Source organism: Dasypus novemcinctus, chromosome 24 (assembly GCF_030445035.2).
Source record: "Dasypus novemcinctus isolate mDasNov1 chromosome 24, mDasNov1.1.hap2, whole genome shotgun sequence".
NCBI lineage: Eukaryota > Metazoa > Chordata > Mammalia > Cingulata > Dasypodidae > Dasypus > Dasypus novemcinctus.
The window spans coordinates 61776544-61803983 of NC_080696.1; the positions used below are offsets into that span (position 1 = coordinate 61776544).

At 44.6% G+C, this 27440-nt stretch overlaps 1 protein-coding gene across 5 annotated transcripts in view; it reads right to left on the bottom strand.

Moving 5' to 3' along the window:
• LOC101434491 (serine/threonine-protein phosphatase 4 regulatory subunit 1-like) overlaps positions 1-27440 on the bottom strand; it is a 112954-nt gene that overhangs the window by 11925 nt on the left and 73589 nt on the right. For 2 of the 5 annotated variants that reach the window (XM_071211798.1, XM_071211797.1), the window contains exons 6-12: positions 18738-18884; positions 9155-9262; positions 8295-8360; positions 6226-6384; positions 5464-5624; positions 3928-4298; positions 1691-1884 (exon numbers count right to left, since the gene is read on the bottom strand). In XM_071211798.1, coding sequence (XP_071067899.1) covers positions 1691-1884; positions 3928-4298; positions 5464-5624; positions 6226-6384; positions 8295-8360; positions 9155-9262; positions 18738-18884 — 1206 coding nt within the window. Of the gene's footprint in view, positions 1-1690; positions 1885-3927; positions 4380-5463; positions 5625-6225; positions 6385-8294; positions 8361-9154; positions 9263-18278; positions 18301-18737; positions 18885-27440 lie in introns of those variants that run through there. The other 3 variants (XM_058287259.2, XM_058287258.1, XM_071211799.1) reach the window with 2 other exon arrangements.

The following is a 27440-nucleotide window of genomic DNA, read 5'->3' on the forward strand; positions in this document are numbered from 1 at the left end:
CACCCACTGGCTGCACTAACCCCACGAGCGCAGAATGTAAAGTGGCCAGTGAGAGCGAGGGGAACCTGGGGAGGGGGCGGGGAGGGGGCAGGGAGGAGTGGTCCTGGATGGGTTCTCCTTGCTCTTCAAAGAGACAAGTGGGAGAGAGTCCCTCTTCTTCCATGGCATTTTCAGGGCAACATGAGACCGTCAGGACAAAGCCAACATACTACAAGATGGCAGCACAGAAGGGTGGAAGATGCCAACACCAAGTCGCTGCGCTAACCCACCCTGGAGCCTCCCACCCTCAGCTTCCTGTCTCCTCCTGGGAGAGAACACATTCCTCCCCATTTAAGCCTCCCTGAGTTTTTCTGTTCCTCGTTCCTTCTTTTGCAACTGGAAGTATTCTGACAGATCCCATTGGAACTTTGGAGTCAAATATGCTAAGTCAAGAGTTTTAACATCCCAAACTAGGAGACAAGGGCTCAACTACCCAAACCTTTTGAAATACTTTACTTAAAAGAACTGATTTTGAATCAGCTCTTTTTTTTTTTTTTACTTCTGTATATGATGTTCAAATACCACATAGTTCATTAAGGTAAACACAGCCATAACGATCTACCTAACATATGTAATTTTTCTCATTCCCGGTAATAAAAATAACACGAGTTTCCATGCCCTTTTTTTAAAAAAAACAAACTAGCAAAATAGGCTATCACTGCCTTTTTTTAGTAATCAGAGACAACCTTACAGGACTCATATAAACATTTTGAATTTGGGCTTTTTAAATTTTTGTTTTGTTTTATTGGAGGAGGCCTGGGTGGCAAGGGAAGTGATAAGTTAGATTCATCAGCAAAATAAAATTGTAAGGTGGGTAGCTGGAGTAGCAGCTGGCGTTCTGGGCCTGGGGACCTGGGTTTGCAGAGCTCCTCTGCCACAGTGCATGAGAGGGCCAAGGGGCAGAGGGGCCGTGGCTTCCAGACCACCAGCCCCTCTCTAAGTTTAATTCTCCAGTCTCCCCTCCCTGTGAAAGGCCCCAGCTCAAAGAGGTCTACATGGAAGCTGAGGAAGAATTAGGAAGGCAGAAGAGCTAGGCAGCTTCTAGAGAAACCTAAGTAAGGAAACAAGTCACAGGCTCCCTTCTCACCCCTGCTGCAGGGACCCCTGTCTCACAAGGGCTGGTTCCACAGTGCTGGAAAAAAAGATGGCAAACTGTAGGTCGTCACTGATTTTTCAAAATCTCTCTTCTAAGGAAAGCCATGCAGTGTCACTGCTGGAGCAACCATGTATTAAAAAGCTTCTGTAAGCTGATAAAAATGAGGGGTTCAATAGGATGATCAAGCCACAGGCCTCTGTCAACTTGGAATTCCATGAATTGCATGAATTCATCCCACACTATCACTAAACGAGGCGAGGTTCTGTTACCAGTGGCATAGAATGCCTATACAGTTAATGCCCCTAAGAAGCAGTTCTCAACGTCTTTGGAAAAGAGGGAAGGTACTTTTTGGTCTCCCCATCCTTGTTTTTGTGGAAGAGAATCAGAGTTCTCAATCACCGGATTGATTGGTTGTCTAGTTATCCAAAACATGACCTTAAGAATAAAATTAAATTTGCCATTTATCATCTCTGCTGGGGTATATTAATAAAGGAAAATGCAGCTTTGTGATTTCTGTCACATCCTCAGTGGCTGAGGGATAGGGCAGCTACTTACTGTGCTTTGTAATATCCTGCCCACGGATAGCTCATTCTGAGATGATGAAGCAGACAGAGTGATCTGATTTCCAGAGGCAGAGCGAGGATCCGAAATGGACACTTCATTTAGATCTTCTATTGGTTTACTCTCGGACTCATTCACGGAGTCCAGCTGTGCAGCTCTAAGTGCAGCTGATAATACCTGAACTTGAGCTGTGGGAAGAGAAGTTTCCAGGATTTTAATAGCGTTATTTGGTTTGGGGGAGTTCATTTCAGAGGAGTCTTTCTTCAAAACAACACAGTGTGCATGAAGCCACAGAAAGTGTGTGCACTAGACACACACATGGCTCAAATCTATTCCCGAGGTTAGAGGATGCAGTCATCGCACCCCGGAGTTTCAGAGCCACCTCTCGGCAAGGTGCTGGCACCTATGTCCACTAACACCACCCACAGCAACCAACGCCAAGCCCGCGGATCACATCGGAACTTGAGAAGCCTCAGTTAGGAAAATCAGAGCTCACCTCCGTCATCTCCAAAGAAAGACGACACGATGTTACTGAGCAAGGCTACGGGGGAGGTCTGCCCACTCAGGGAAAGGGGTCCTGCTGCCCCTTTTGCAGAGCAGTCCAGCCACCTTTCCATTACACACCACACACACACACCCATTCAGGGAAGATGAGTGAGGATCTTGCCCACCTTACCCCAGCGGCCCCTGCCTCCCCACCCACAGCACTGCTGCCTGCCCATCCTCCTCAACAGTAGCTGCCTTTCTGGAAAAAGAAACTGGATGTTTCCATGCCCTCAACCTCCCCAAACCCAACACACACATACACATACTGTTCCTGCATCCTGTTTTTTACTGGCCAAGTTCCACAGGCCCCAAGAGTCATTAGATTTTTTAGGGCTTGTATCTGGCTCCCCACTGCACCCAGGGCACAGCCCTACCTCCTTAGAGCAAACCAGCAAATGGGGTCCTTCCCAATGGCCCAAGTGGCATTTCCAGCCACGGTCAGTATACAAATACACAGGCTGGTCTTTATTTCTCAATCTTTTGGGGTCACAGATCGCTTTGAGCTCTGGGCCCTTTCTTAGAAAGGAATTATGTATATAATTGTTTGGGAACTAAAAGCAGCCTCTGAGGCTCATCCCTAGACTTCTCTAGATAGGGGTTCCTAGCCATTCTTTAGAGCCCAAGTCAAATGTCCCCTGCTCTGCAAGGTCCTCTCCCAGACCCCTCCTCTGTCCCTAGGAGTGGCCTACTTCCTGCGCTGTTCCTCTGGTACATGCCATGCCCACTTCTATCCCAGCCCTCGCCACACCCTGCACCGGGCAGGTGTTGACAACACAGCCCCTCAGCTAGACCAGGGGGGCCTCGCTGTGCCAGCCGTCTCTGTGCCCGGCACCTCACCCAGGTCCTGGCACCGGGGACTCCTGCATTTCAGAAATGGGTTTTCCAAAAACAGATCTGTTACTGTTAGAAGTGAAATACTACACGTGCTGAAGGAATCTTCAGCCAACGCTGACTTAATTTCCTTTTCAAATTTAAGGACAAAAAAATAATCAAAAGGCTAACTGGATTTTCTTTCCTGAAAGCTTCACAAATCTTTGCCCAGCAACAGCAGCAAGTGTTGTTTTTTTTTAGTTTCTCCAACTCAAAGAAGAATACAAATGTAACACTGTTTAGAGAAAGAAAAGAGTAGTGATAATGGATATGGATTGCAAGGTCTGGTTCTCAGATCAGACACTCAGTGGGAGCACTAGTCATAAAATGAAAAATACCCCAAAGAAGGAGTTGTATTTTTCCTTGCCTTACAAAGACAAAAACCTGAAAGTTCAGCTGAGGACTGAGTTAATAGGCTCCAAAAGGAGCACCATCCTCAGCTGTCTGTAAGTGGAAAGGGCATTATAATGTGGGAATGAGATAGTGGTGTCCATGGAGCTAATGAAATTCCCACTGCTCCAGACATGCCTAAGAACTGTCCACTTCTCTATTAGAGCTGGCTGTCACCTGCGTGCGCATCGGCAGCACCAGGAGGCCGGCTCCTTGCTTGGGTCTCGGTGCAGAGATGTCTCTGTTCTAGCTGTGATGAGACTGATCAAGTCCCTCCTCTCAACAGGTGCCTAGAGCAAATGAAGACAGGTACACACGCACAAGCATCGGTCCACAAACACGCCCGAGGATGAAAGAAGCGGGGATGTGCACTCACAACCCAGCAGTGCCCTGTTTCCTCTACAATTACAACCGACAGCATTTACCTTGAACATCTGGGTCACTCATCATATGTTCCTGCAGACTATCCAGGACTTTCTGAATCTCACTGCTGGCCACACAGCTGGTAGGCACAGTGTCAGGTTGGCTGCAGCCTTCTTCCTCACTCCGAAGCAGCGCTAAGTCCTTGCTTATGTCAGGGAGAGGAGTGCGCCAGTAGAGGAAGTTACTGAACGCGTCTTCAGAGCTTCCTCCTGGGCAGGCCCAGGAATCGGGTACAGGGTGGCTGCTGGTGGGGAGGTCTTTGGTGTCAGGAAGCTTCGAGAAGGCACTGGCTTCTGCGGAAAGCCTGGTCAACTCATCTCCAGCCAGGGCAGAGCCCTCCACTGGGCTCTCCAGTAGGCCAGTGGAGGAGCTGCTGGAATGGAGGGAATCACTGGCCTCTGCCAATGTCCCTTCTGTTGATAGATCTGGCTCTATGGGCACAAGCTTTCTTGAACTAAGGCAAATGGGAGGAAGCAAACTTTTAGCACCACACCGACTGGACTCACAATGGGAACAGCATAAGATCACACCCTTGCCAGCCTGGTTCTCTTCCCTTCCCTGGCTACTGACCTCCTGTGTCTCCCCGGGCCAGAGGGTAAAAATTCCAAGAGGTTAAAAGGTTCAATTGGCCTCCCTTGCCCTGCTGGGAGGATTATGTGCACTGAAAATACGGCAGCACAAGAAAGGTCAGCAATGCGAGGGCAAATTGGCCCTGTTTTCTGCACATACTTTCAGTAGCAAGACTTCATCCATTTATTGCTCATTAGTACCTCCACCAGGGGGCAGCCATGAGAAAATAAAAGTGCTAAAACTTGTGAGTGCTGACCGGTTGTCAGCCACAAAGAGAGTCTTGCCGAGGAAGATGTTGCAATTGGGCCTGACAGAGAGCAGGAGCACAATGAACTGTAACGGAAGAAGGAAGGAAGGAGTGGTGGCTCAATCTCAAGAAGGACATGTTCCATCTGAGATGCCAAATGATCCACTCTCACTCTTCCTGTATAATAGTGACAATGGAGAGATGCTTACGAAATGAGGTAGACCCCAGACGGTCTTGTTGGTGTGTACCCATCACCCTGAGGAATGGGATAGAAAACCAAGGCCAGCCGCCATCCTAGGAAAACCATGTCGGACCGACTAATGGAGGATCAGGATTGTTACTTTTACATGAGGACGATATCCTACATCCTAAAAGGGCGTTCAAGAGACCACGTTTTTTCCCTATGTAAATTACCAAAAGAACTTCATTAATCAAAAAGTAAGAGAAAATGTGCTTTACAGGTTATTTAATCACTGCTCTCGATGAATATTTTATCTACATTTAGGAGACACAGTAGCTTCATTATTTATAACCCAGTAGTCATGTTTCAAAATCATTATTGCAATTACTTTTGCTTCTTTACATAATTAAAGCTCTAATATTCCATCTTGCCCAGAAGGTCACTATTACTAAAACTCAAGATAAGATAATTGCCAGGATTTGAGGTGGACGCTTGCGGTGAAGAGGGGTGTCCTGGCGATGTGTCCTGCTTGGAGCTTACCTGGCTGAGGAGGTGGCTGCACAGCTGTCCTGAGCGGGGGAACCAGAGGCTGGGGGTCGGATGGTCAGGGTACCGTCTTCTCGAATATAGAGTCCAGCCCTAGAGGGGTTGGCAAAGGTGGAGATGAAGGGCCCGAGGGACTGGAAGGCGGCCTGGCGCACCTGGAACCAGAGGGAACAACGAGGTGAGCGCAGCAGAGGCCACGTGCCCGCGGGAGGAAGAGACGGCTGGCTGGCACCGCTGTCAGCCACGGGCTGCCGAAGCACCCTGACTGCTGTCTCAGCTATTTCCTAAATTCAAAATAAACTATTTTTAAACAGAAAATAAGGAGTTTATCCTCATTATAGATTATATATGTGCAAATCTATTCTCCCAGAATATTAATTCCACATCTAACAACATCAGACTTCATAAAGTACTTAAACAGACCTTATTAATAATCCCGAGGCATGTCTATGATAGTAACAGAAGAGATAACAACTCACAACTACAGTTTTTTCCTTCTGAATTCTGTTTTCTATGATATTCAGTCACTAAAATGTATTGAGATGTGTGCCACTGTCTTGGCATTTAACAAAGCCTTTGAGATTTTGGGTGCTCTGATCTCCCAAAGGTCTAAATCTGATTATGCCATTCTGTTACTGAAAGGACAAAATAAACAGACCCAAGTCCAGAAGCCACGGAAAGACCCGAAACCTTGCTGGGGAACAGCAGTTGATAAAGTATGGGGTCAAGGTTTGACAAGACGCGTTCTGCACCTACCCATCGACAGGGGTCGCTGATGAGCCTGATGAAGAGAGGGGAAAGCTGGGCTCTTCGGACCTCGGGCGACGTGCTGTAGGACACAGCCATGAAGCCCTCGGCGCAGGCTTTCCGCATTCCCCAGACATTATCTGAGCAGAGTTCCACAAACTTGGGGATCTACAATAAAACAGTGCTGCTCAGGCTTGGTCACCCTTAGGACGGGCAGACCCCATTCTAGTGGGAATAGTTACAGAAGACCAATAAATTAGTGACAAAGAAGAGGAAAATACACTGCTCTGGAAGGAATCATTTGAAACAGATACAAATTATGATAAGTAGAAGAAAGAAACATTTCCTTTATCTCTTTTTTTTCCTCCTTTCTCTCTTAATTTTAGAAATTGACTCATTAAATTTAACAGGATAATAGAGGAACTGCCCCCCAACCCAAAGTTAGAAAATTTATTATGTGACGCGCAGAGAAAAATTGTGAAAGACTTGGCAATTTAGTGGGTGTCCCTACCAGCTGACCAATCCAGATTATCTTTGTCTTTGACTATAGAGTTTATTTTACAACTTTGTACTGACAGAAGGTAAGTTGTTAAAAACTGAGAGCAATCCAAAGAACTCCTGTCCACAGAAATGCAAATTGTGTCTGACTGAATTCAACTGATTATCACTCTGGACAATGACCGGTTCCAAATTTATTTATAAATTCATTTCAGTATTCCTTGGTCTGACCAAAAATGTGTGGAGTTCTTGGAGTTCTTCATTAAACCAGCTGTAATATCTTATTGGTTACCTCACTGATAAATGAATTAAATCTTTGATACAAGGTCATCTTATACCTGCATGAAAGTCATGATTATGTCCTCCTTTAAAACTTAACCTTAAAAAGTTTTAATATGCTAACTTAAAATAATCAGACTCAAATGTTTCACAAATGGGATTTTATGATTGTGGAAATATCTATCTATAGAAGGATTAGCATGTTGGTCACTGCTGTTCTTCATTCAAATGCATTAAGTAGAAAATAATACTCGGTATACATTCAAAGCTACAACCAATTAAAAATTATTCTTGGGTTAGAACTATATTGACATGGCTTACATTTTAAATAAAAAAGCTTCAGAACATAAATTTTAAAAATCAATTTAAAGATTATACTTTTTGAAGCTAAATTCCAACCCTGCAGGTAGCATATCCTTTCAAATATAAGTTATCGACTCTTACTGAATGCAGTTCTATAGGTGCCAGGCACTGGGCTAGGTGTCCTCTAGCACCCCCAAGTTAGCAAAACGATAATGAGGTGTGATAAGGGATACAGCAGACTCTGAACAAAATGTTCGGAAAGGCTGGATGGGGAGCAACTAATGCTTGCTGGCACAGCAGGTAAGCACATCTAATCAAGAAAAAATTCAACAGAGGCATATGCAAGCCAGGATTGAAGTTTGAGCAGGGTCCCTCCAGGTAGAGAGGACACTCGGGGAGAGGGGCAGTAAAGAGCAGAGTGGTGGAGATGGGAAAAGGCAGAGGATCTCCAGGGAGCAGTCACCTGACTTGGCAGGGGAAGTGATCCTCTACACCGCTGCCCAATGGCACCGCAAAAAGACTCACTAAAAATGCAGGTGCCTGGGCCCTACCCTGACCTACTGAATAGTGGGGCATCTGAATTTTCATCCTCCCTCCGCTCCCTGCCCCAAGGTTCAGATATAGCCAAAGGTGAGACCCATCTGGGCCAGGGCAGTGTTCAGAATGGAGAAAGGTGACTAGAAGTAAGGTAAGAAAGGCAGCTGTGAAGGGACCTGAAGCCCACTAAGGGTCTGAGAAGCAAGTCCCATGGTTTGGAAGCCCAGGAGTGAGGTGGTGGAGCAGTGCTCTAGAGAGAGCAGTGGGGAGGGGCTAGGGAGACCAGCTGCCTACTGCTTATGAAAAATGTTGCCTTCAGAAGTTGAGAAATTCAAAACCGATGAGTGCAAAATTGAGCTGCCTTCAAAATTAACAGAATCATAAATACAAAACTCTACAAATGATTTTGAAAGGGCACTAAGAAGTGAATCAGCAATTACAACGGATAAAATTTCACATACCAAAAACTTCTCAGTGGCTTCTTGTCCAACGGCATGACAAATATCACCAAAATTTGTAGCACACACCTTAAAAAGGCAAAAAGCATACTCATTATTCTTAGCTTTCTTTTCATCTTAACAAATTGGAAAAGCTAACAAGCAAGAACCATGGAGGCAATTACAGCTCTAGGCAGGCAGCTAACAAGCACTGACCAAGCCCAGGGCCCATCACCCACAGGCACAAAGCTAGGTGCCTCTGTGCATCAAAACAGAAGACTAGCAAAAGAGTAACTAAATTCTAGCACTTTCTTGCTCCAAATTGATCTTGATACATAATACTTATATGCAACAGGGCAAAAGAGATCCTTAACGTTCTTTGCACAGTAAATGAGACCTATTGTCCTGCTATGAGTCATGATGAGAGACCAGATGGGGAGCTGGCCAGTTAAGCAGCAAGGTGTGAGACGAGGCTGCTAAGGAGGCACGGCAATGGCCTTCAAAAGGAAGAATCTGACACCCAGGTGATGTGACTAACAGGAAAGAAGGGATAGAGGCTGGGAGGTCCTGCAAAGGTAACAGATGGTTCTGGAATTAATCACTCTAGAAAAGGAAAGACTTTGCACAAGTCTTGCACCTAATCCAAGCCAAGAAGCTCTAAAACTCACCACCTATGCCTCACGGCAGCAAGTTTAGTCACACAAAATCTTATCTCCAGGTATCCCCTATGACAGTAAAGACTGGCAACACAGTTCAGATATTTTTCTAATGCAGCTCACACTAGTCACATTTTTCCTTCTAGACTGTTTCTACTGAAGAAGTCCAGAAACTTTAGAGGAATTAATTTTGAAATTTTTACGAGTTTTGAAACTATATGTTCCAACCTTCCGAACTTGAAAGAGCTTCCCATCGCCACACAATTCACAGAATCGAGGGAGAAGCAGGCGTTCAACTGTGCTCTTGCTCAGCATTGGAGCCATTTTGCAGATTATCTTCAAATAACAAGAAAATTAGAATCACTTGAAATACCAAAGCAAATGAGTTACATATATCACTAACAAGATATGTTCAAAAAATATTCAAAATAGTGCCAAAATAGTTGAGAAGTAAAAATACAGAACTTCTTTTGAGTTTTGTCAAGTTATATAATCAATACAAGGGTAAGCATTTTTCAAGTTTGACTCAGCATTTACCGAAAATCCCTAGAGTTAGTCTTTGCTAGGCACCTATTGTGTGCCCAATATGTAAACAAACAATTTACACACATTTGCCCATTTTATCTTTATCTTCTCAAGAACTCTATGACATGGTTATTGTTTATCCACATTTTTCTAGATAAGGAAACTATGGCTCAGGGAGGTTAAGTAATGTGACCAAAAAGCAATAGTGGGGAAGTGGACTTGGCTCAATGGACAGTGTGTCCACCTACACATGGGAGGTCTGCGGTTCAAACCCAGGACCTCCTCGACCCTTGTGGAGCTGGCCCACGTGCAGTGCTGATGTGTGCAAGGAGTGCTGTGCCACACAGGGGTGTCCCCTGCGTAGGGGAGCCCCACGCGCAAGGAGTGCGCCCCATAAGGAGAGCCGCCCAGCATGAAAGAAAGTGCAGCCTGCCCAGGAGTGGCGCCGCACACACGGAGAGCTGACACAACAAGATGATGCAACAAAAAGAGACACTGATTGCTGTGCCACTGACAAGAATAGAAGAAGACACAAAAGAACACACAGTGAATGGACACAGAAAGCAGACAACTGGGGGAGGGGAGTAGGTAGAGAAATAAATACAAAATAAATAAATCTTTTTAAAAAAAGCAATAGTGGTGAGGTGGGACATATAATAACAGCAGAGAAGTGTATATTGGACTAACCCTCAAATAGGTAATAATTATAAGTGCTGTACAAGTGTCAAACATGATTTGTGGCACTGAAGCGTGATCAAAATCAGGAAGAAATGAAAGGAGAGCAAAGGCTTGAAAGACAGGAACCACTCTGGGTAAAATTTGCATTTCTGCTACTTTTTGACTTAAGACACTCCCCATTCTGCATGGCTCTACAAGGGCCTCATGCAAAAGCTACAGTTTTACTGGCTAGAGAAGTCAGAGGAAAGAGTTTGAAGCTGACAGAACAGGTAGAAAAAATGAGGGTAGAAATCCCAAAAAGGAAAGAAGGGAGAACTCAAGTATCTGTGACTAACCCCTACCCTAATCCTTGGCAGATCCCAGAACTGTACTTGCAAGTGGAGACTCTGAGAAAGCAGTAGGTCAAAGGCTGAGCAGCTTCAGACACTTACTACCATAGTGGATACAGAGTCTTAAGTTTGAGTCTAGGTAAGTGTTTGCTAGAAGAAAAAAAATCAACACTGTATGACGGAGAATTAAAGAATCCAGAGTTTCTACAATGGCTCATCTACAAGACCTAAGACACCAAAAAAAAAAAAAAAAAAAAAAAAATTTATAGACAGGAGAGAGATAGAAAACTGTGTCCCATGGTCAAGAAAAATATCTTTTGATAGAAACAGACCCACAGAAGACCCAAATGTTAGAACTGGGAGATTTTAAAAAGACTTTAAAATAATTATAAGTAAATATAAATTTATAAACCTAAATACAAAAAAAGGATGCAAAGGAAAGTGGGTCATATCGAATGAACAGATGGAATCAAGGCAAACAAATGAAAACTATAAAAAAGACCCACGACTTCCAGTAACAGTAAAATAGCTTGGTCAGACTAACCCTCCTGGAGATAATAATAATAAAATCTTGACAAAGCATACAAAGCAACCATTTGAAAGCACTGAAAAGCAACCAAAGGCATAAATTGGAGGGGAGGCTATTCTTCAGAGATGAAATACAGTGGGAGAGCTTTGCAAGTAAGGTCCAAAATCTGCTTACAAAATCTGCTTAAATCTTTGGCTGACAGGCATGGAGGTAGATTGCAGAAGACCCAGTAAAAAAGTAGCAGCTAGAAGCTAAACAAACTGAGCAGAGATTTCAGCTTGCTCATCCCAAGGGAAACAGTCTGGAGTTGGGGATCAGTCAAGGTAACTGCCTGCTAAGACAAAATCACTTCAGAAAATTTTAACAGAAGCTAGAGTCACTATAATGCATCATTTATAATGATCAGTCAAAAATCACTATGTGCTACATAATACATAGATACATAATAAAGAAAAAGCAGTCAATAGAAATCAATGCCAAGATGATCCAGGTATTGTATCTGCCAGACACAGACCTTAAGGGAGCTAGTAATTATATTCAAGGATTAAAAGGAAAACATATGCATAAAGAAGAACAGATAGGGAATCTCACTAGAGAGACAGAAACCAGAAAAAAGATCACAATGGAAATTCTAGAGCTGAAAATCACAATAACAGAAATAAAAATTCTATTGGCTAGGACTAACAGCAAACAGGAGATGGCAAAAATGGTCATCAAACTTAAAGACAGATCAATAAAAATAATTAAGTCTGAGCATCAAAGAGAAAAATGACTGAAGAAAAATGAACAGAGCCTCACAGAGTTGTGGGATAAAATCAGGTGGTCCAATATCTGTGCAAAGTCCTAGATAAAGAGAACAGAAAGAATAGCATGGAAACAATATTTGAAAGAACAATAGATGAGAACTTCCCCAATTAGGCAAAGTGCATCAACACACCAAGGTCAGTGAACCCAAAGCAAGATAAACACTCACTCTGCTAAAAACCAAAGACAAAGAGAAAAATCTCAAAAGCCACAGAAAAAAGGATACTGCACACACAGGAGGACAATGTGAACGGTGACTTCTCATGAGAAACAGAGAAGGCCAGAAGATAATGGGAGGCTATCTTCAAAGTTACAGAAGAGGGAAGAGGATATTACTCAACTGATAGTGTCCACCTACCATATGAGAGGTTCAGGGTTCGAATCTACAGCCTCCTGACCCATGTGGAGCTGGCCCACACGCAATGCTGCCACGCGCAAGGAGTGCCATGCCACCCAGGGATGTCCCCTGTGTAGGGGAGCCCCACGCACAAGGAGTGTGCCCCATAAGGAGAGCTGCCCAGTGCGAAAGAAAGTGCAGCCTGCCCAAGAATGTTGCCACACACACGGAGAGCTGACACAGCAAGATGACGCAACAAAAAGAAACACAGATTCCTGGTACCACTGATAAGGATAGAAGCAGTCACAGAATAACACAGAGTGAATGGACACACAGAGCAGACAACTGGGGGAGCAGGGTGGAAGGGGAGAGAAATAAATAAATCTTAAAAAAAAAAATCAGAATCTAGAATATAGGTTATCAGGAAATGGTGTGGATATAGGGAATGGGAAGTTAAGGCTTAAATTGTACAGGGTTCCTATTTGGAATGATGGAAATGTTTTGGTAATGAATGGTGGTGATGGTAGCACAAATCTGTGAACGTTTAACACTGAAATATAAATCTTAAGGTGATTAAAATGGGAAATGTTAGATTATGTATGTGGTAACAGAATAAAACATTTTTAAAAATCCCTGGAACTATACTACACAAGCCATGAACCCTAAGTTAAACCATGGACTGTCATTAATAATATAATTATAAAAATGTGCTATCATCAATTGTAACAAATCTTCCATACCAATGCAAGATGTCAGTGGTACAGCAGTGTATGGGAATCCTGTATTTTGTGCATGACTGTTCTGGAAACTTGCAACTTATCTAATAAAGAAAAAAAAATCCTTAAAAAGTTGCCTACAATAGCCCCATTGAATATAGAGGGAACACTCTTCTTCACAGTAGAATGCCAACTAGAATCATCAGCAGATGCTAGAACAAGTGGGTGTGATTTTGCTGAAGACCAGCATAATTCAAAGTAACTCCTCCGATTACTTCCAAAAGGAAAACTAGTAATAGCAAATTGGAGAAACATGGCAGACAGCGTTCTACTGTCATCAAAGTTAACATCACCAATATTGGGACAAACTGACGTCTTGTGCCTCTTGACACGATGGACTGAGAACACCACGTGCTTCTGTGATATTCCTGCCAGAAATATGCCACCTGCATCTATTCAAGAGGAAACATCAGACAAACCAAATTGGGAGACAATCTACCAGAGATCTGGTCTGTACTCTTCAAAAATGCCCAGGCAAGAAATTCAAAGACAGACTCAGGAGCTGTTCTAGATTAAAGGGAATAAAGAGTAGTAACAACTAAATAAAATGCACGATCCCAAATGGATGCTGGTCTGGGTGAAAAAATAGTTGTACAGAGCATTATGGGACAACTGACTACATCTGAATATGAACTGTGGATATTAGTAGTCTACCAATGCTAAACTTCCTGAGTGTGATCATGGTACTGTGACTGTGTAAGAGAGAATATCCTTGTTTGTAGGAACTTTACACTGAAGTATTTGGGGATAAAGGAACACAATGTCTACAATTTACCCTCATATGGTTCAGAAAAGAATATATACAAATGCATATGGATATATACATATATTTACATATAGCGAGACATAGATACATGGATAAATACAGCAAGAGAGACAAAATGACTCAACAAATATATCTAAATATAGTCTACTGGAGAAACTGGAAAAAGGTATATGGGAGTTCACTTTACTCATCTTGCAACTTATCTATGAGCTTGAAATGAAAACAAAATTAAAAGTTACCAAACTTTAAAAACAAGTTTCCTACTCTCCCAAAAACAGACAAAGGAAAAGGAAAGAAGGAAAGATGGAAGGGAGGGAGGGAGGGCAGAAGGGAAGAGACAAGGCAGCACGTCCGCGGAGACCTTCCTGCCTCTGAAGTCTGTTCTTCCCAGGGCACGGCGCTGCCTTTCAACTGCAGAAAAAGGTCTGGAGTTAACGGTCCATCCATTACTCCCTTTGGAAGTTGTAAGCCAGCAGAAAAGAGAGGAAGGAAAACCAACGGTGGGGAGGGATCACAGGGAAGGAAAAGCATATTGTTCTTAGAACTTAGAGGACACAAGCCTCTGATCTGATGCTTTGCACAGTGGTACAAAGTGACAGGCCCAAGAAATGAACATGGGAGGCTTCTGTATCGTGGGGCAGCTAAAGAGTTCCCAGAGTGTCCATCCACCCCTTTCCATCTGTCACACCCACATGACCTCTATTAAACAGAGTAGAAGACAAATCCAGAGTCATTAAAAGTCTACACAGCAAGCGATAAGCAGGGATATTCCTGTGGCCCTGGGAACCACAGGTACACAATGACGATCCTCACCAAGTTGCTTGGAGCCAACTATTCTTCATCGTATACAACCACAAGATTCTTTTTAAATAAATGCACAAGTAAAAATGAGCTTAAAAATAGGAATGATGACAAAAAATGAGGAAGCCTTAATGTGAAAATGTTTTGAGAGAGAAAAATATGCTTCTAACAATTAGTTATAATCTCAGAATGCTAATGGCCTTCCCGCAAGCAAGAGGAATTATAATTGGTCTCCAGTGACTTGTTTATTCTGTCTAGATATAATTACAAGATACAGCTCTTCCAGTTTTTACCGATTCATTCATTCAACAACTAACATTTATTTAGTACTGACTCTGGGCCTGGCCCCGGGCTGGGTGGTAAGGATGCAAAGCTGACGTGACCCCATGCTCAAGCAGATCACCATCTTGAGGGAGAAATAAACAAATGGAACATCACAGCTAAAACTCAATTGCTAAGTGATAGAAGACAGGTCTGAACCAAGACTTCTGGCTGCATAAAGGAGGGGGTAACTAACTTTGCTTGGAATACCTAGAAAGATTTTACAAAAGAAAATGCACATACATCTATTAGAATCTATGTAGGGAAGCGGACTTGGCCCAATGGATAGGGCATCCACCTACCACATGGGAGGTCCGCGGTTCAAACCCCGGGCCTCCTTGACCCGTGTGGAGCTGGCCCATGCACAGCACTGATGCGCACAAGGAGTGCCCTGCCACGCAGGGTGTCCCTCACGTAGGGGAGCCCCATGCGCAAGGAGTGTGCCCTGTAAGGAGAGCCGCCCAGTGTGAAACAAAGTGCAGGCTGCCCAAGAATGGTGCCACACACACGGATGACACAACAAGATGAAGCAACAAAAAGTAACACAGATTCCCGGTGCCGCTGATAAGGATAGAAGCGGTCACAGAAGAGCACAGCAAATGGACACAGACAGCAGGGGGGCAGGAGAGAAATAAATAAATAAATCTTAAAAAAAAAAATCTAAATAATGAAAATGAATATTGTGCTACATAACTCAAGTTTAAACCAGCCAGGACACATGCAGACAGTGATCTTTGATTGTCCCAATTGTGTGTACACTAGAGTTGCTAGCATCAGAAGCTACACAGGAAGCAGGTGTGGCTCAAGTGATAAGGCCTCCACCTACCACATGGAAGGACCTGAGTTCCATCCCTGGGGCCTCCTGGTGAAAGGGAAGAAGAGAAAGCGTGCCTGCATGGCAAGCCAGTGCCCGTGTGGTGAGCCTTGTGCCTGCACAGTGAGCCACGTGCCCATGCGGTGAGCCGAGTGCCCGCTCAGCAAGCTGGGTGCCCATATGGGTGTCCACACGGTGAGCCGAGAGCCTACACTATGAGCCGAGTGCCCACATGAGTGGCCCTGTGGTAAGCCAAGTGTCCATGTGGTGAGATGAGTACCCGTGCAAGTGCCCACAAGGCAAGTTGAGGGTCCACATGAGTGCCCGTGTGGTGAGCCAGTGCCCACGTGGTGAAGCGAGTGCCCGTGCAGCAAGTCGAGTGCCTGTGTCCATGCAAGTGACTCATGCAGCAAGATAATGATGCAGCAAAAGAGAGACAAAGGGGAGAGTCAAGGCGAAGCACCGCAGAGACGAAGAACAGGTGGTGCAATTGACAGGGAAACTGTCTCCCCATCAGAGGTCCCCAGGATCTAATCCCAGTGACTCCTAGAGCAGAAAGATGAGAAGACAAAAAGAGAAAAAGATACAGAAGATCACACAGAGAATGGACACAGACAGCACAAACAGCAGGGCGGGGGAGGGCAAGGGGAAGAAAAAAATACAATAAAGCTGTAATCTAATCTTAAAAAAAAAAGAAGCTACTGATTGTAAATTCCAATAACAATGAAAAGTCGAATGAATAGACACACGTTTTGTCCATGCAGGAAAGCAGTTTCTTAGGGAGCAAGAAGCAATTCCCTCCAAGTGGCAAGGTTCTGAGTGTGCATGTTTTACGAACACGCAGAGGGCAGTGTTCACACCACATGTCAGCAAAGCTCAGAGGGTAAGGGGCCAACCCTTCAAGCCTACAGCACCCCCATCACCTAGCACCCAGTGCCGGTGCCCACAGCATATGGGGTATCACCCCCAGACAAGCGAAATCCAAACCCTGGCCTCCTTGGGGAGCTCTAGGGAGCACACTATGACCTTCTCTTTCTTGAAATTCACCTTCCACCCATGTCCTCATTGCCTTCCAAAAAAGGAAACAGCTCCATCTTTGTCCCATGCCACCGAGCGCCCAAGGAGTGAATCCCTTCCAAGGCTCCTTAGCCTCGAGGCTCGCAGGGAAAGCAGTCACAACAATTTCTGAACGAGACCAAAGTATGCCTGGACCAGACAAGACACCTCGAACGCTGCTCCCACCATGGCAAGGGTGCCGCAGGCTGCACATGGGTGCCCCGGTGGGGGGGCCAGGGACTTCAAGACTGCACCTGTTCTTTGCACCCACATTTGAAAGCTTAAACATTCACATAACGATATCGGCAACTCGCTCTGAATGAAAAATACAATTTACGTTAACTAATTTATCCTGTAAATGATTTGTGGATAACATTTTGAAGGCTCGCTTTAGTTTTCAAATATTTCTACCAAAAAAAAAGAAAAGAAAAGAAGAAGATTACTGACAAGAACAGAGTGTTTGGAAACAAAACAAAATCAGAAGCAAACAAAAATGACGCTAGCATTATTTTCCATGGTATTATCGGTCTTTAGGGATAAGATACTTGGTTGTCAGTCGTAACCTTGGAAACTTGCCTAACCAACTTACCAACACAAAAGAAGATCTAGCCGGCAAAGTTCACTGATTAACTGCCAAATACCCCAACCAAATGATATTATCCAGGTTCGTTTTGCAAAATAAATTTAATTTCTTGTAGGGAAACTTGAAATTTATAAGAGAACCCTGGAGAATTTGAATTTTAATAATCAATTACTCTTCAACGTGATTCATCTTATAAACATACAGAATATGCAAAAAATTAAATTAGTTTAAAAACCAGACCTTTAACGCACAGTTGAGGAAAACTTTTACATAAATGAAGAATAATTGCCAAATGTTCCAATGCTGTAATACAATTTTTTAGCTCTATGGTGCATAATGGGGAAAAGAAAAAAATTCCTTTCTCTAACGTTGTTCTTTTCCAAACAAGAAAATGACTATCTTCCATATCTTTTATTGTACCCATAATTAAAGCTTATGAGTTTTTAAAATCACTTATGTACAAATTTTCCCTAAAATGCTGGAATCATCCTGGAATGATTTACTTCCCTAATACATACAGGAAGGGCCACGTTGCACAACAGCATCTGTGCTCAGGTAGATGGAAGAGCCCCTAATGCCAGAGCACCTTCTTCTGAGCCACAAAAAGCTAGAGAACAGTCCAGGTGAGCCTTCATCTAAGGGTGGGACATGAAAGCCAATACCAGCTCAGCAACAACTAGTCTCAGAACAAGGGTTCTATAAGAAAGGAGAAAGTCTTTGATTGTTCAGTTCATTTCATAATGGACACAGAATCTTACAAACCCAAGGATACCACAGTACTATTACATGTGGAAGAAATTCAGTATTTACACTATTCCTTGAATTGTGCATCTTGAACTAATATGAACACACATACTTTAATGCAGTATTTCCCAAACTGCTTTAAACATTTTTAAACAGCTGCATGGTTCAGAATGCTTCTTTTACTTGTTTGCTCATATACCTACTTTAGTTTCATCCTAATCCATAAAATAGAAACATGTGCTAATTAAAACTTAAATTAAAAAAAAACCATTGTCTGAGCATCACATACCGTTTGGATTTCTTACTTTGGGAATCAGGTCCATGATCCAAGTAGGTCCAAGATTTACCCATAAATCTCAGCATCTTGCCAGGTAGATGTCTAGGCAAACTACGCTCAGATCACGGTATTTCCCCAAGTGCTTCTTTCCTTCCTTCCCTTCCTTCCTTTAAGCAATTTTATTGAGATATTCACATACTGTATAATCTATCCAAACAGTGTAATCAATGATTCTTAGTATAATCACAATGTTGTCGAGCTCTACTTTCTTAAAACAATCCGGTGATCAAAATTGGGCTCAAAGCTGACCTGGGAGCTTTCTCCGACCTAGGCCAAAATCACCCAGCGACCTGGTGTATGGAAACAGAGCTGACCAAACCCTAACATGCGTGAGACTTCAAGTCATGCAAGAGTCAATTTATGGGAAAGTCCCACGAAGGTGCTGGGCAGCCATTGGCTGGACAGACTTACATTCACGGCTTCCGCTTTAGATTCGTCATCACTGTCTGGGGCAGAGAGATCCAGCAAGACTGGACATACTTTGTTTTCAATATCATGCTGAAAAATTAGATCCTGTTCCAGAAGTATCAACAGCACTTCCTGACTTGACTTTCTAACCTAGAGGAGACAAAAAAGGCAACAGGTGGAATACAAAACAAGCAGTTGTTCCTAGGGTCAAGAGCAAAGTCCCGAAGCAGAGCCTGCCAGGCCACCCTGCCTGCCTTCCCTTGGGCCACGCGTGGGGGCCACGCTGCTCTCCTGCTGGCTCTCGTGCTTCCTTCCTGAGGCCTCAGAAGAGGCATCACCCTCGGCCCGGCGTCAAAGGCCCTCGCTCCCTTTGCCCAGCTGACTCTACCCTCCCTCCTGCTCTCAGCAGAAACATTTCTTCCCTCCCTGAACCCCACGCCCCAGCCCAAGCAGGTCAGGCCATGGTTCTACACTTGAAGCACCCTGCACTTATCCTTCACAATCCTTATCCCAGGTATGTGTGTGTGTAGAGAGACTTCTCGCTCCTTTTTTTTGGAGGGGGGGAGGATTACTCAATGGCCAGCTCTCTCCCCAGCTGCAGAGAGTGGACTCCAGAGGGTGGGACCATGTCTGACTGATGTGCTCTCCAGCGCATCCTCAGGACCCAGCCACATCTGGCACAAAATGTGCATTCAGTTCCTATTTGTTGAATGAATAGATGGCTTATTACATTTTTTCCATCCATATGCACAGGGACTGGAAAACCCACACCATTCTCCTACCACTTTGTAAACCCTTTCTATACCCTACCAGAACTGACAATTATGTCTGGGATGACCGACGGCACAGGAAGGGGCCCAAAGAGCCACTCCCATAGAAAACCAGGATGCTGCAGTCCAGAGCGGACGGTGGTTGAGCACTCTGTCCCCTGCAGGATGCAGAGCCTGCAAGGAGTGAGCAAACACGACAACACAGAAGGTCTTTGGAAGCTGAGGGGACATTTTTGGGGAAATGAAAGGACAGGAGATTCCCAGTTATAGAGCAAGAAATGAAACATGCAACCCATTGCCAGTGGTGGGAATTAGGTCTCAAGTGTGTAGACGGAGTCACAGAGGATTAGCCAGCAGCAGGCCCAAAAAGACGGGGGGGGCGACGTCGCCAGCCTGGGAGCCTGACGCCGCGGGGGCGACTCGGTGACAGGATGAAAACAGAATTTGAGAAGGATCATTCTGGCAGTGTCATTTAGAATAAATTGGAAACAATGAAAGCCTGGGAGCCGAAAGGTCAGCAAGGTAGTTATTGCCGCGTTGCAGGTGGGAGGGGATGAAGCCTGGCGGGCTGACAGCGGTGAGGAAAGGTGATGCCCCGACAGCATTACACAGGCAGAGCTGACGGGACTCGGTGTGCGGCTGGAAGGAGCAAGAGCCACCATAACTCTTCAGATGTCACCAATGCCCGGGAGCAGACAGACCGGCCAGCCCAGGCACCACGCGAAGCAGCCTCTGACACACTGAGGAAGCAGAGGGCAGCGGGACCGAGAGGATGCACCGGCGGGAAGGACAGGCCCTGGGCAGGGGACGTGGAGCCTGCTGGCCAAGGATGGGTGGGAGTGTGACCGGCCAGGAAGGGGAGCGGGAGGGCCTCCCAGACGCAGAGAGCACACAATCCAAGGCACAAAGAGACAGAGCTTGGGGCCACATCCTAGAGAGGAGCAAGAGAGGTTGTGGGCCACGGGGACAAGGGGGTCCCTGGTGGGTCACAGAAGGTGAGGCTGAAGGGCAGGCTGAGGGCAGCCTGAAAAGGTCTTCCATCTCCCACCAACAACTCTGGGCTTCTCCTGCTTGCAGTGGGGGCCTCCGTGGGGTTCAAAGCCAAGAAATGGCAAGATCAGAGTCAGCTCCAGTGAGGTAACGTTTGGGAACGTGAAGTGATGAGGGGATCCTGGAGAGAGAAGCCATGGGCCCCAACCATGGCGGGGTGTTGTGGCTGAGGGGGACAGAAAGGAGAGGGTGGATTTGGGAGATACCCCAAAGAGGGCTGAGCGAGACTGCTGAAGATGATCACAGAGAACCAAAGATGACCCTGACGCCTCTGCCTCAGGCCCCCAGTAACTGAAGTGAAAAATGGAAGGAAAGCAAGACCGGCGGTGAGGAGAGCGGGCTGGTGCTGGGCCCTGCGCGCTCCGCGACAGGACGGGCCTCGAGGTAGAGCGCCTGTGGAGGCAGGAGCTCTGGAGACCTGAGTGACAAGTGCTGCCTGGTAATTACCAGCATGCAGAGCAGGGCCTCTTAATCTGTTTCGTTCCACGGACCCCTCTGCCAGTCAGGTAAAAGCCACGGACCCCTCACTAAGTCCACACTACACTGTGTATTATTTAATAAAGAGATCCCACCCGCACCAACACGGCCCCACAGGGATAATGCTTTTGTGAATTTCAATTCAAGCTCACAGACCCCTTGTTAAGAACCCCTGGTGTAGATTCTCCCCAGGCCATCGAGCAGACAACATCATGCAGAGAATTCTGGTACCAGGAGGAAAAGGAGACCCAAACCCAGATCCTGAGGAACACCCATCCTTAGGGGCAGGCAGAGGACCAGGGGCCAAGGACAAACACTGGGGAGACAAGGGCGAGGAGTAAGGCCAAGGAGGACAGCCAACCAAGAGGTGAATGTCAGAGGTTATGGCTCTGGTGTGCAATCTGAACCCTGTCCTCAATCTGTGTCCTGTGATTTACTAGCTGAGTCATCTTGGACAAATGACTTAGCCTCTCTGCACCTCAGTTTCCTCACTTGTAAAACTGGATAATAATTGGCCTATCTCATGGAGTTGTTGGGGGGTTAAAACAACTTGAAAGAGGAGAAGGACCTAGAACAGAGCGTGGCACATGGCGTTTCCCAAAGGAAGGTTGCTAGTATTGTTATTCAAATAAGTATTATTAGAATATTCAAGGGAGGAAAGTGTTAAGAGGATCCCAGTCCAAATTTGTCAGATAATGAGCTTCAGGAAGAGGGAGCATGTCCTCGTTACCTCTGCAGCCCACTGTCTAGGACATGGTAATATGAAAAGTTCATGGGTACCAATAAAGGTTTCTTCAAAGAACCAAAAGTTGTAGTTAACAGTGACAACTGATGCAAATGGGGCAAGCAAAGGAAAAAAGAAGAGAAGTCATTAAATAGGTAAATAAATTGTGGGAAAAAATATAAATGCAATACTATAAAATAGTAAAAATGAATGGCCAAGAGCTGTCCAGATCACTATGGAAAGAGTAAAAGCAAGCAGCAGAACATGATCAATGTGATGCCATTTATGTGAGGTCTGAAAGCACCCACACAAGATACTAGATCACTCAGGGCCACTTACACAAGTAACGCAGCCACAAATACCTGGATGGGAAGGACATGCACAAGCTCAGCGTGGTGGTTTCCTAGGAAAGGGAGGGTTGGAGAATGGAGATGGAGAAGGGGGGAACAAAGCAGTTTTCACCCTCTCTGTAATCCCTAAATAAAAGGTTTGAAGCAAGTAGGCACATAACTGCTTACTATGCTATCCTCTTCTGCGTGATTAAAATATTTCCAATATTAAAAAAAAAAAGCAACCCTGGGTTTTACAATGAGAAGATTATCTGCAACCTTGGCGAGATACCTCTCAGCTGGCTTTGAGGCGCACAGCCGCAGTTCAGTGAGCTGTAGCGTGAGTGGAGGCCAGGAGAAGGGGCCATGGAGACTGCTCTTTCAAGAAGCTTGACAGGAGGGGGAGGAGTGGCTGGTGAGTTCAGGGTCAAGGCCAGGGAAGAGCAGGATGAGAGAGATGTAAGCAGGATTAGAATTGAAAGAGAAAAGCCAATGAGAGAACTGGAAGAATAAGCAAGCTGTGAGGTGGGAAGATGGGACCAAAGATTGGAAATGAAGACACCAGACTTGAAAAGGGGGTAGCCATCACTTCCCCTGAGACAGAAGGGGAGTGGCTCAGAACCACTGAAGAAATACGGATAGTTAAAAAACAGAGAGAACAGAGAGTTTACAGCTGATTCAATCTCCTATCTTTACTAAAAATCTATTAAGGTGCCAGGCCCAGAGCTAGGTTATGGACTTAAATAAAATAGTAAAATAAGACTCAGCACCTACCACTAGGGACTCGAAGTACAGTGTACAGTGGGGCCTCGACAATCTGCAAATATACAACCCTCACGAGGCGGGGCCAGACATCCTACACCCCTGCAGCAGCGTGGCTGCTCACCAGCAGGCCTGGGCACATGGCCACCCTTCTCGGCAGCCCAGACTCCTCACTGGTAAAGCAGTGATGACTTCACAAAGGCCTGTAGGGCAGTTAAGGAGAGGACAAGAGGGCAGCCAAACTAACCCTGGAGTGTAGGGGGCCTGTCACACCAGAAGAGCTCAAGAGAGGACAGCTGTTAGCGGTAGGAGCAGTTGTAGGAATGATGCTGACATCACGCCCAAATTTCACACCTCCCATGAGTCACCGCATGTTTGAAGTCCAGGAAAAGTATCTGATGAGCAGAGAACAGGCTGGCCCTAGACACAGATGCTGAACGAGACGTGGCATCTTCAGTCCTAAGTGCAAAAAATGTGTGTCTTGGCCTCACTAAGGGGCCCACCTTCAGGGTACTCCCAGCAGCCCACATCTGGATCCTGGAATGGTCAGCCTCAGTTAAAGTGAGCAGAGACTGCTAGGAATAAGGTAGGACGGGACATCTGGGAAGAGCAAAGCAGTCAGAATCTTCAGAATGAAAGGGGCCCTGGCAGATACTGCAGGGTCCGTGGTGGAATGGGTCCAGGCGGCCTTGCTAAGGAGTCTGGGCCACTCCTGCAGGCATGAAGAAGTCTGAAAAATGTTAGTAAGATATGACTTACTAAAAAGGTGATAGGATGGAAGGTATGTGTTGAGATCATGTTTTTATTATGGAAGTAAAAGTCATGGCTCAGGCGCCAACTGGACAAGGCAGGTGAGGGAGGGAAGGATTCCCATGGGCCCCAGACTGCAGCTCTGGGGAACCGAGCAAAGCAGAAGGTGTGTGCAGTCACTGAAACAGGGGGTGAAGATGGAAGGCCTCTGTTTTCTTGTGACGTAAAAGGCAAGGTCACCTGCTTGCAGCGAGGCAGGGTGAGGTGAGAAGGCTTGATGAAAGTGGCAAAGGTCAAAGTGAGCTGCCAAGGATAATGAGCAAAGCAGCAGGCAAGGGACAAGTGAAAGAATAACCAAGCAGCACCATGAGTCCAGCTGTTATTGGAATCTATAAATTTGCAGTGGCACCAATCAATGCACTATGTGACGCCCCCCACTGAGCTCAGCCCCCTGGGAGTAGAGGGAGCTGGCAGGCTGGGGATGAGCAGGCAGAGCCAGTGGGTCAGAAGCATGGCCAAGAGGATAAAACATGGAGGGGAGTGGGAGGGAAGGACCTAAAGATGGTTGAGAGAGGGAGCAACTGAGGGAAAAAAGGCAGGGAGACTAGGAGGGTGGGGGCCAGAAGCCACTAGGGGCAGGAAGGCAGAGGGCGGCAGGACGAGGAAGGAAGACAACTGGGAGCAGAGAGTGGACGGCCATCTTTGGGATTCCAGAGACAAGAGGGGGCAAGACCGGCGGTGGGCATGGGGCGAGGGCGCTGTTTACAGGCACGGCAGCTCCGGGGACAGCAGGGTGCGCCTGCCCCAGCCTTGAAGGCAGCCATGCAGCAAACGTGGGTCGAGGGGCAGGCCCCAGGCTAGCTCCTACCTCCACCTCTTGGAACAAAATATATGGCAATAACATATGATCCCCTGACCCCAGTATAATCTCATTTTCAAGAATTTATCAAAAGGAAAAAGACAAGTCAATAAAGGAAAAAAATTGTACCCTTTACAACATTCACTGCATCTACAGTACAAAAAAGCTGGAAGAAATCTAAGCATTCAACAAAAATTAAAAGTATTAAGATTTTGAAGAAACACAGTAAAATGCCTATGGCATGTACATGAGCTTTCTGAAGGTAGAAAATTGCTCTTGCTCATCTCATTATCCCCAGGATCCAGCATCGTGCTTGGCTCATAATGGCCACTCAGAAACTGTCTGAATAAATGAAAGAATAGAAGAAATTGTATCACATTATGATTAGACCTATGTGAGAGAAAATGTAAGCACATAGAGAGGAAAATGTAAAAATACTCAAAATACTGACAAGTTAGGAGAGTGCGACTCAGACGTTTTCCCTTATTTGAAAACTCCTTCGCCCCATCACACTGTTTAACAGCTCAAAGTGAGTAAATGTCCTTTTGGAAAAAATACAAGCCAAAATTTTAGACTGTCTTGATTCTAATGAAAACATGGTATATTGTAACAATTATGAATGCGTTTACCCTTTGTGGAAACCCATGCCACAAATACACTGGCACAGACAGAAATGATGCAAGGCTATTCGGTACAGTGAGTTTAAAGTGGCAAAAGACTAGCAATAACCCCAATATCTACCAATGATCTATGCTATACACCACCCCCACTGGCATGCCGTACAGTGCCAGGAGGAGGCAGGGGCTGTCCATGTGCTGCTCTGCTCTGGTCTCATGGCCGCCACTGCCAGGCGGAGGAAGGGGACAGAGCGTACCTGTAATACGCCATCTGGTAGAGAGAGAGGGGGGTGGAATACAAGGACCTATCTAGATTTGCTTAGAGTTGTTGGTGAGGTTTTTTTAAAAGATAAGAATAAATCAAAACCTAATAAAAATGGTTATCTCCTGGGGAAGGGTGAGAATGGGGAGAGAAGGGGCACAGGGATGAAAATCAGACTTCCCTGAATGTACTTTGTTTTATAGTTTTGACTTTAGAACCATGTAAACATTTTAAATAATTATAAATCAACATGTAAAAATCAAAGCAATAACTAAAAATAAAAAATAAACAAAAGCCAATGAGCCTGAGTACCAAGATAGTGCCTTAATAATAAAGAGAAGGGTTAGAGCAAGTGACTCCAAAACAAAGTAACAGTAGTAATATAACTGGGCATCTCCAGTGGGATATAGCATAAGACAAAGAGAACTGCAAAGAAATCTTAAACTGTATTCAGTAATCCTAACATATTGTTAGTAAAAATACTGGTATTTCTAGGTTGAACAGGATATACACACACATTTGTGTCATTAAAAAGCAAGATTTGCGGCGTTTTTAAAAAAAGATATAAATATAAGATCAACAAAGTTAAGTAAAAAGTCTATAATCCTCTATTTGAGTTGGAACTATCAATAAAGACCCAGGAGGAATTCTTATTTTTCAAAAAAATAAACTGCTCTCTCACAAGGAGCACTGAGCCGCCCTGTGGCAATGTGTACCCCCAACACCAGGGCTCCTGGAATAAATGTCGATTACAGGGAGAGGTGAGCTATCAAAGACTACCGGGTCTTGTCAAAAGGATTCAGGAGCCAACTTGAAGAGCTCCCACTATCCAAAGCTGGGAAAATTTGATCATCAAAAAGAACAATAACTCCAGTGGACTGTAACATATCAAATATGTTAAAATTCAGTAGTTCCTAACAATAGTCAAAACAAACAAATTTAAAAAACCTAACTGGTAACCTTTGTAGATTATCAGGGTACCAATTACTTATTCTGGAAACTGGTAAATAAAGGGAAAAAATAAAGCTTTTATCCTGTCTTTTCTATACAAACAGGATTTCAGAGTTACCAAACAGTTGATGGCAGAAGTTCTTTATAGAAGGAGTCCAGCTATTAAATTTAGGGAAAAAAAATGGAATTAGATTATCACAATTTTGAAACCTCTAATGAAATACTGGCTCTAACCAATGATCATCAATTGTTGCTCACATCAATAGATGAAGATTGATGGGGAACTTCGTAATAACATCTGAATCCAGTGACCAAATTCAACATCAGGAAAAGACAGCCACGTAGAGCTTCAGTGCTTCCTGATTTGAGCATCACCCACAAAGTACTCTAGCTAAACGAGGAAATCTGAATCCAATCAAGCCTCTAGATTTAGCTACCACTTTACAGAAAATCTGGGGATAAAGAAACATCTTAAACAACACCATGGAGATGCAATCGGTCAGATCTCAAATCTAGGAAACGCTATAGAATTAATGACCTAGATTTCTTCAATAAATAAATAGCAAGGGGAAAGGGGGTAAGGGAGAACCATGTCAAATTAAAAGAGATTTAAGAGCCATATCAACCAAATGCAATATGTGGACCTTGTTTAGATTCTGATTTAAACCAACTATTGCCAAAAAACAGATGAGAGAACTGGGAAAACAAGAACAGTGACTAGATATTAGATGACACTGGAGAACACTGGTAATTTTTACTGCTGTGATAATAGTACTGTCATTATGTTTTTTAAAGTATTTCTTGGAGGGCAATACTAAAGTATTTACAGTTGATATGTCTAGGAATTGATTTTATCTGGGAAAGATAACTGAAAAAAGTTTAGTCAAATGTTAATGATGATTGAAGCTGGGTGACGGGTACCTGGGCATTCATTTTAATATTTCCTCTACTTCTATGTCTATTTGAAATTTTCCAGATTAAAAAGTTTTTTAAAGAAATCTCCCATGATAATTAAGAACGAATGTTGCCTATCTTCCTACATTACTAGAGGAACTGGGTACAAACGACCTTTTTGTTCTTGAATCACTTAACTCAAAGAAGCCATTTTCTGAATTATGAATATCGGCTAAAATGAGACCAAAGAGAATTTGCTAA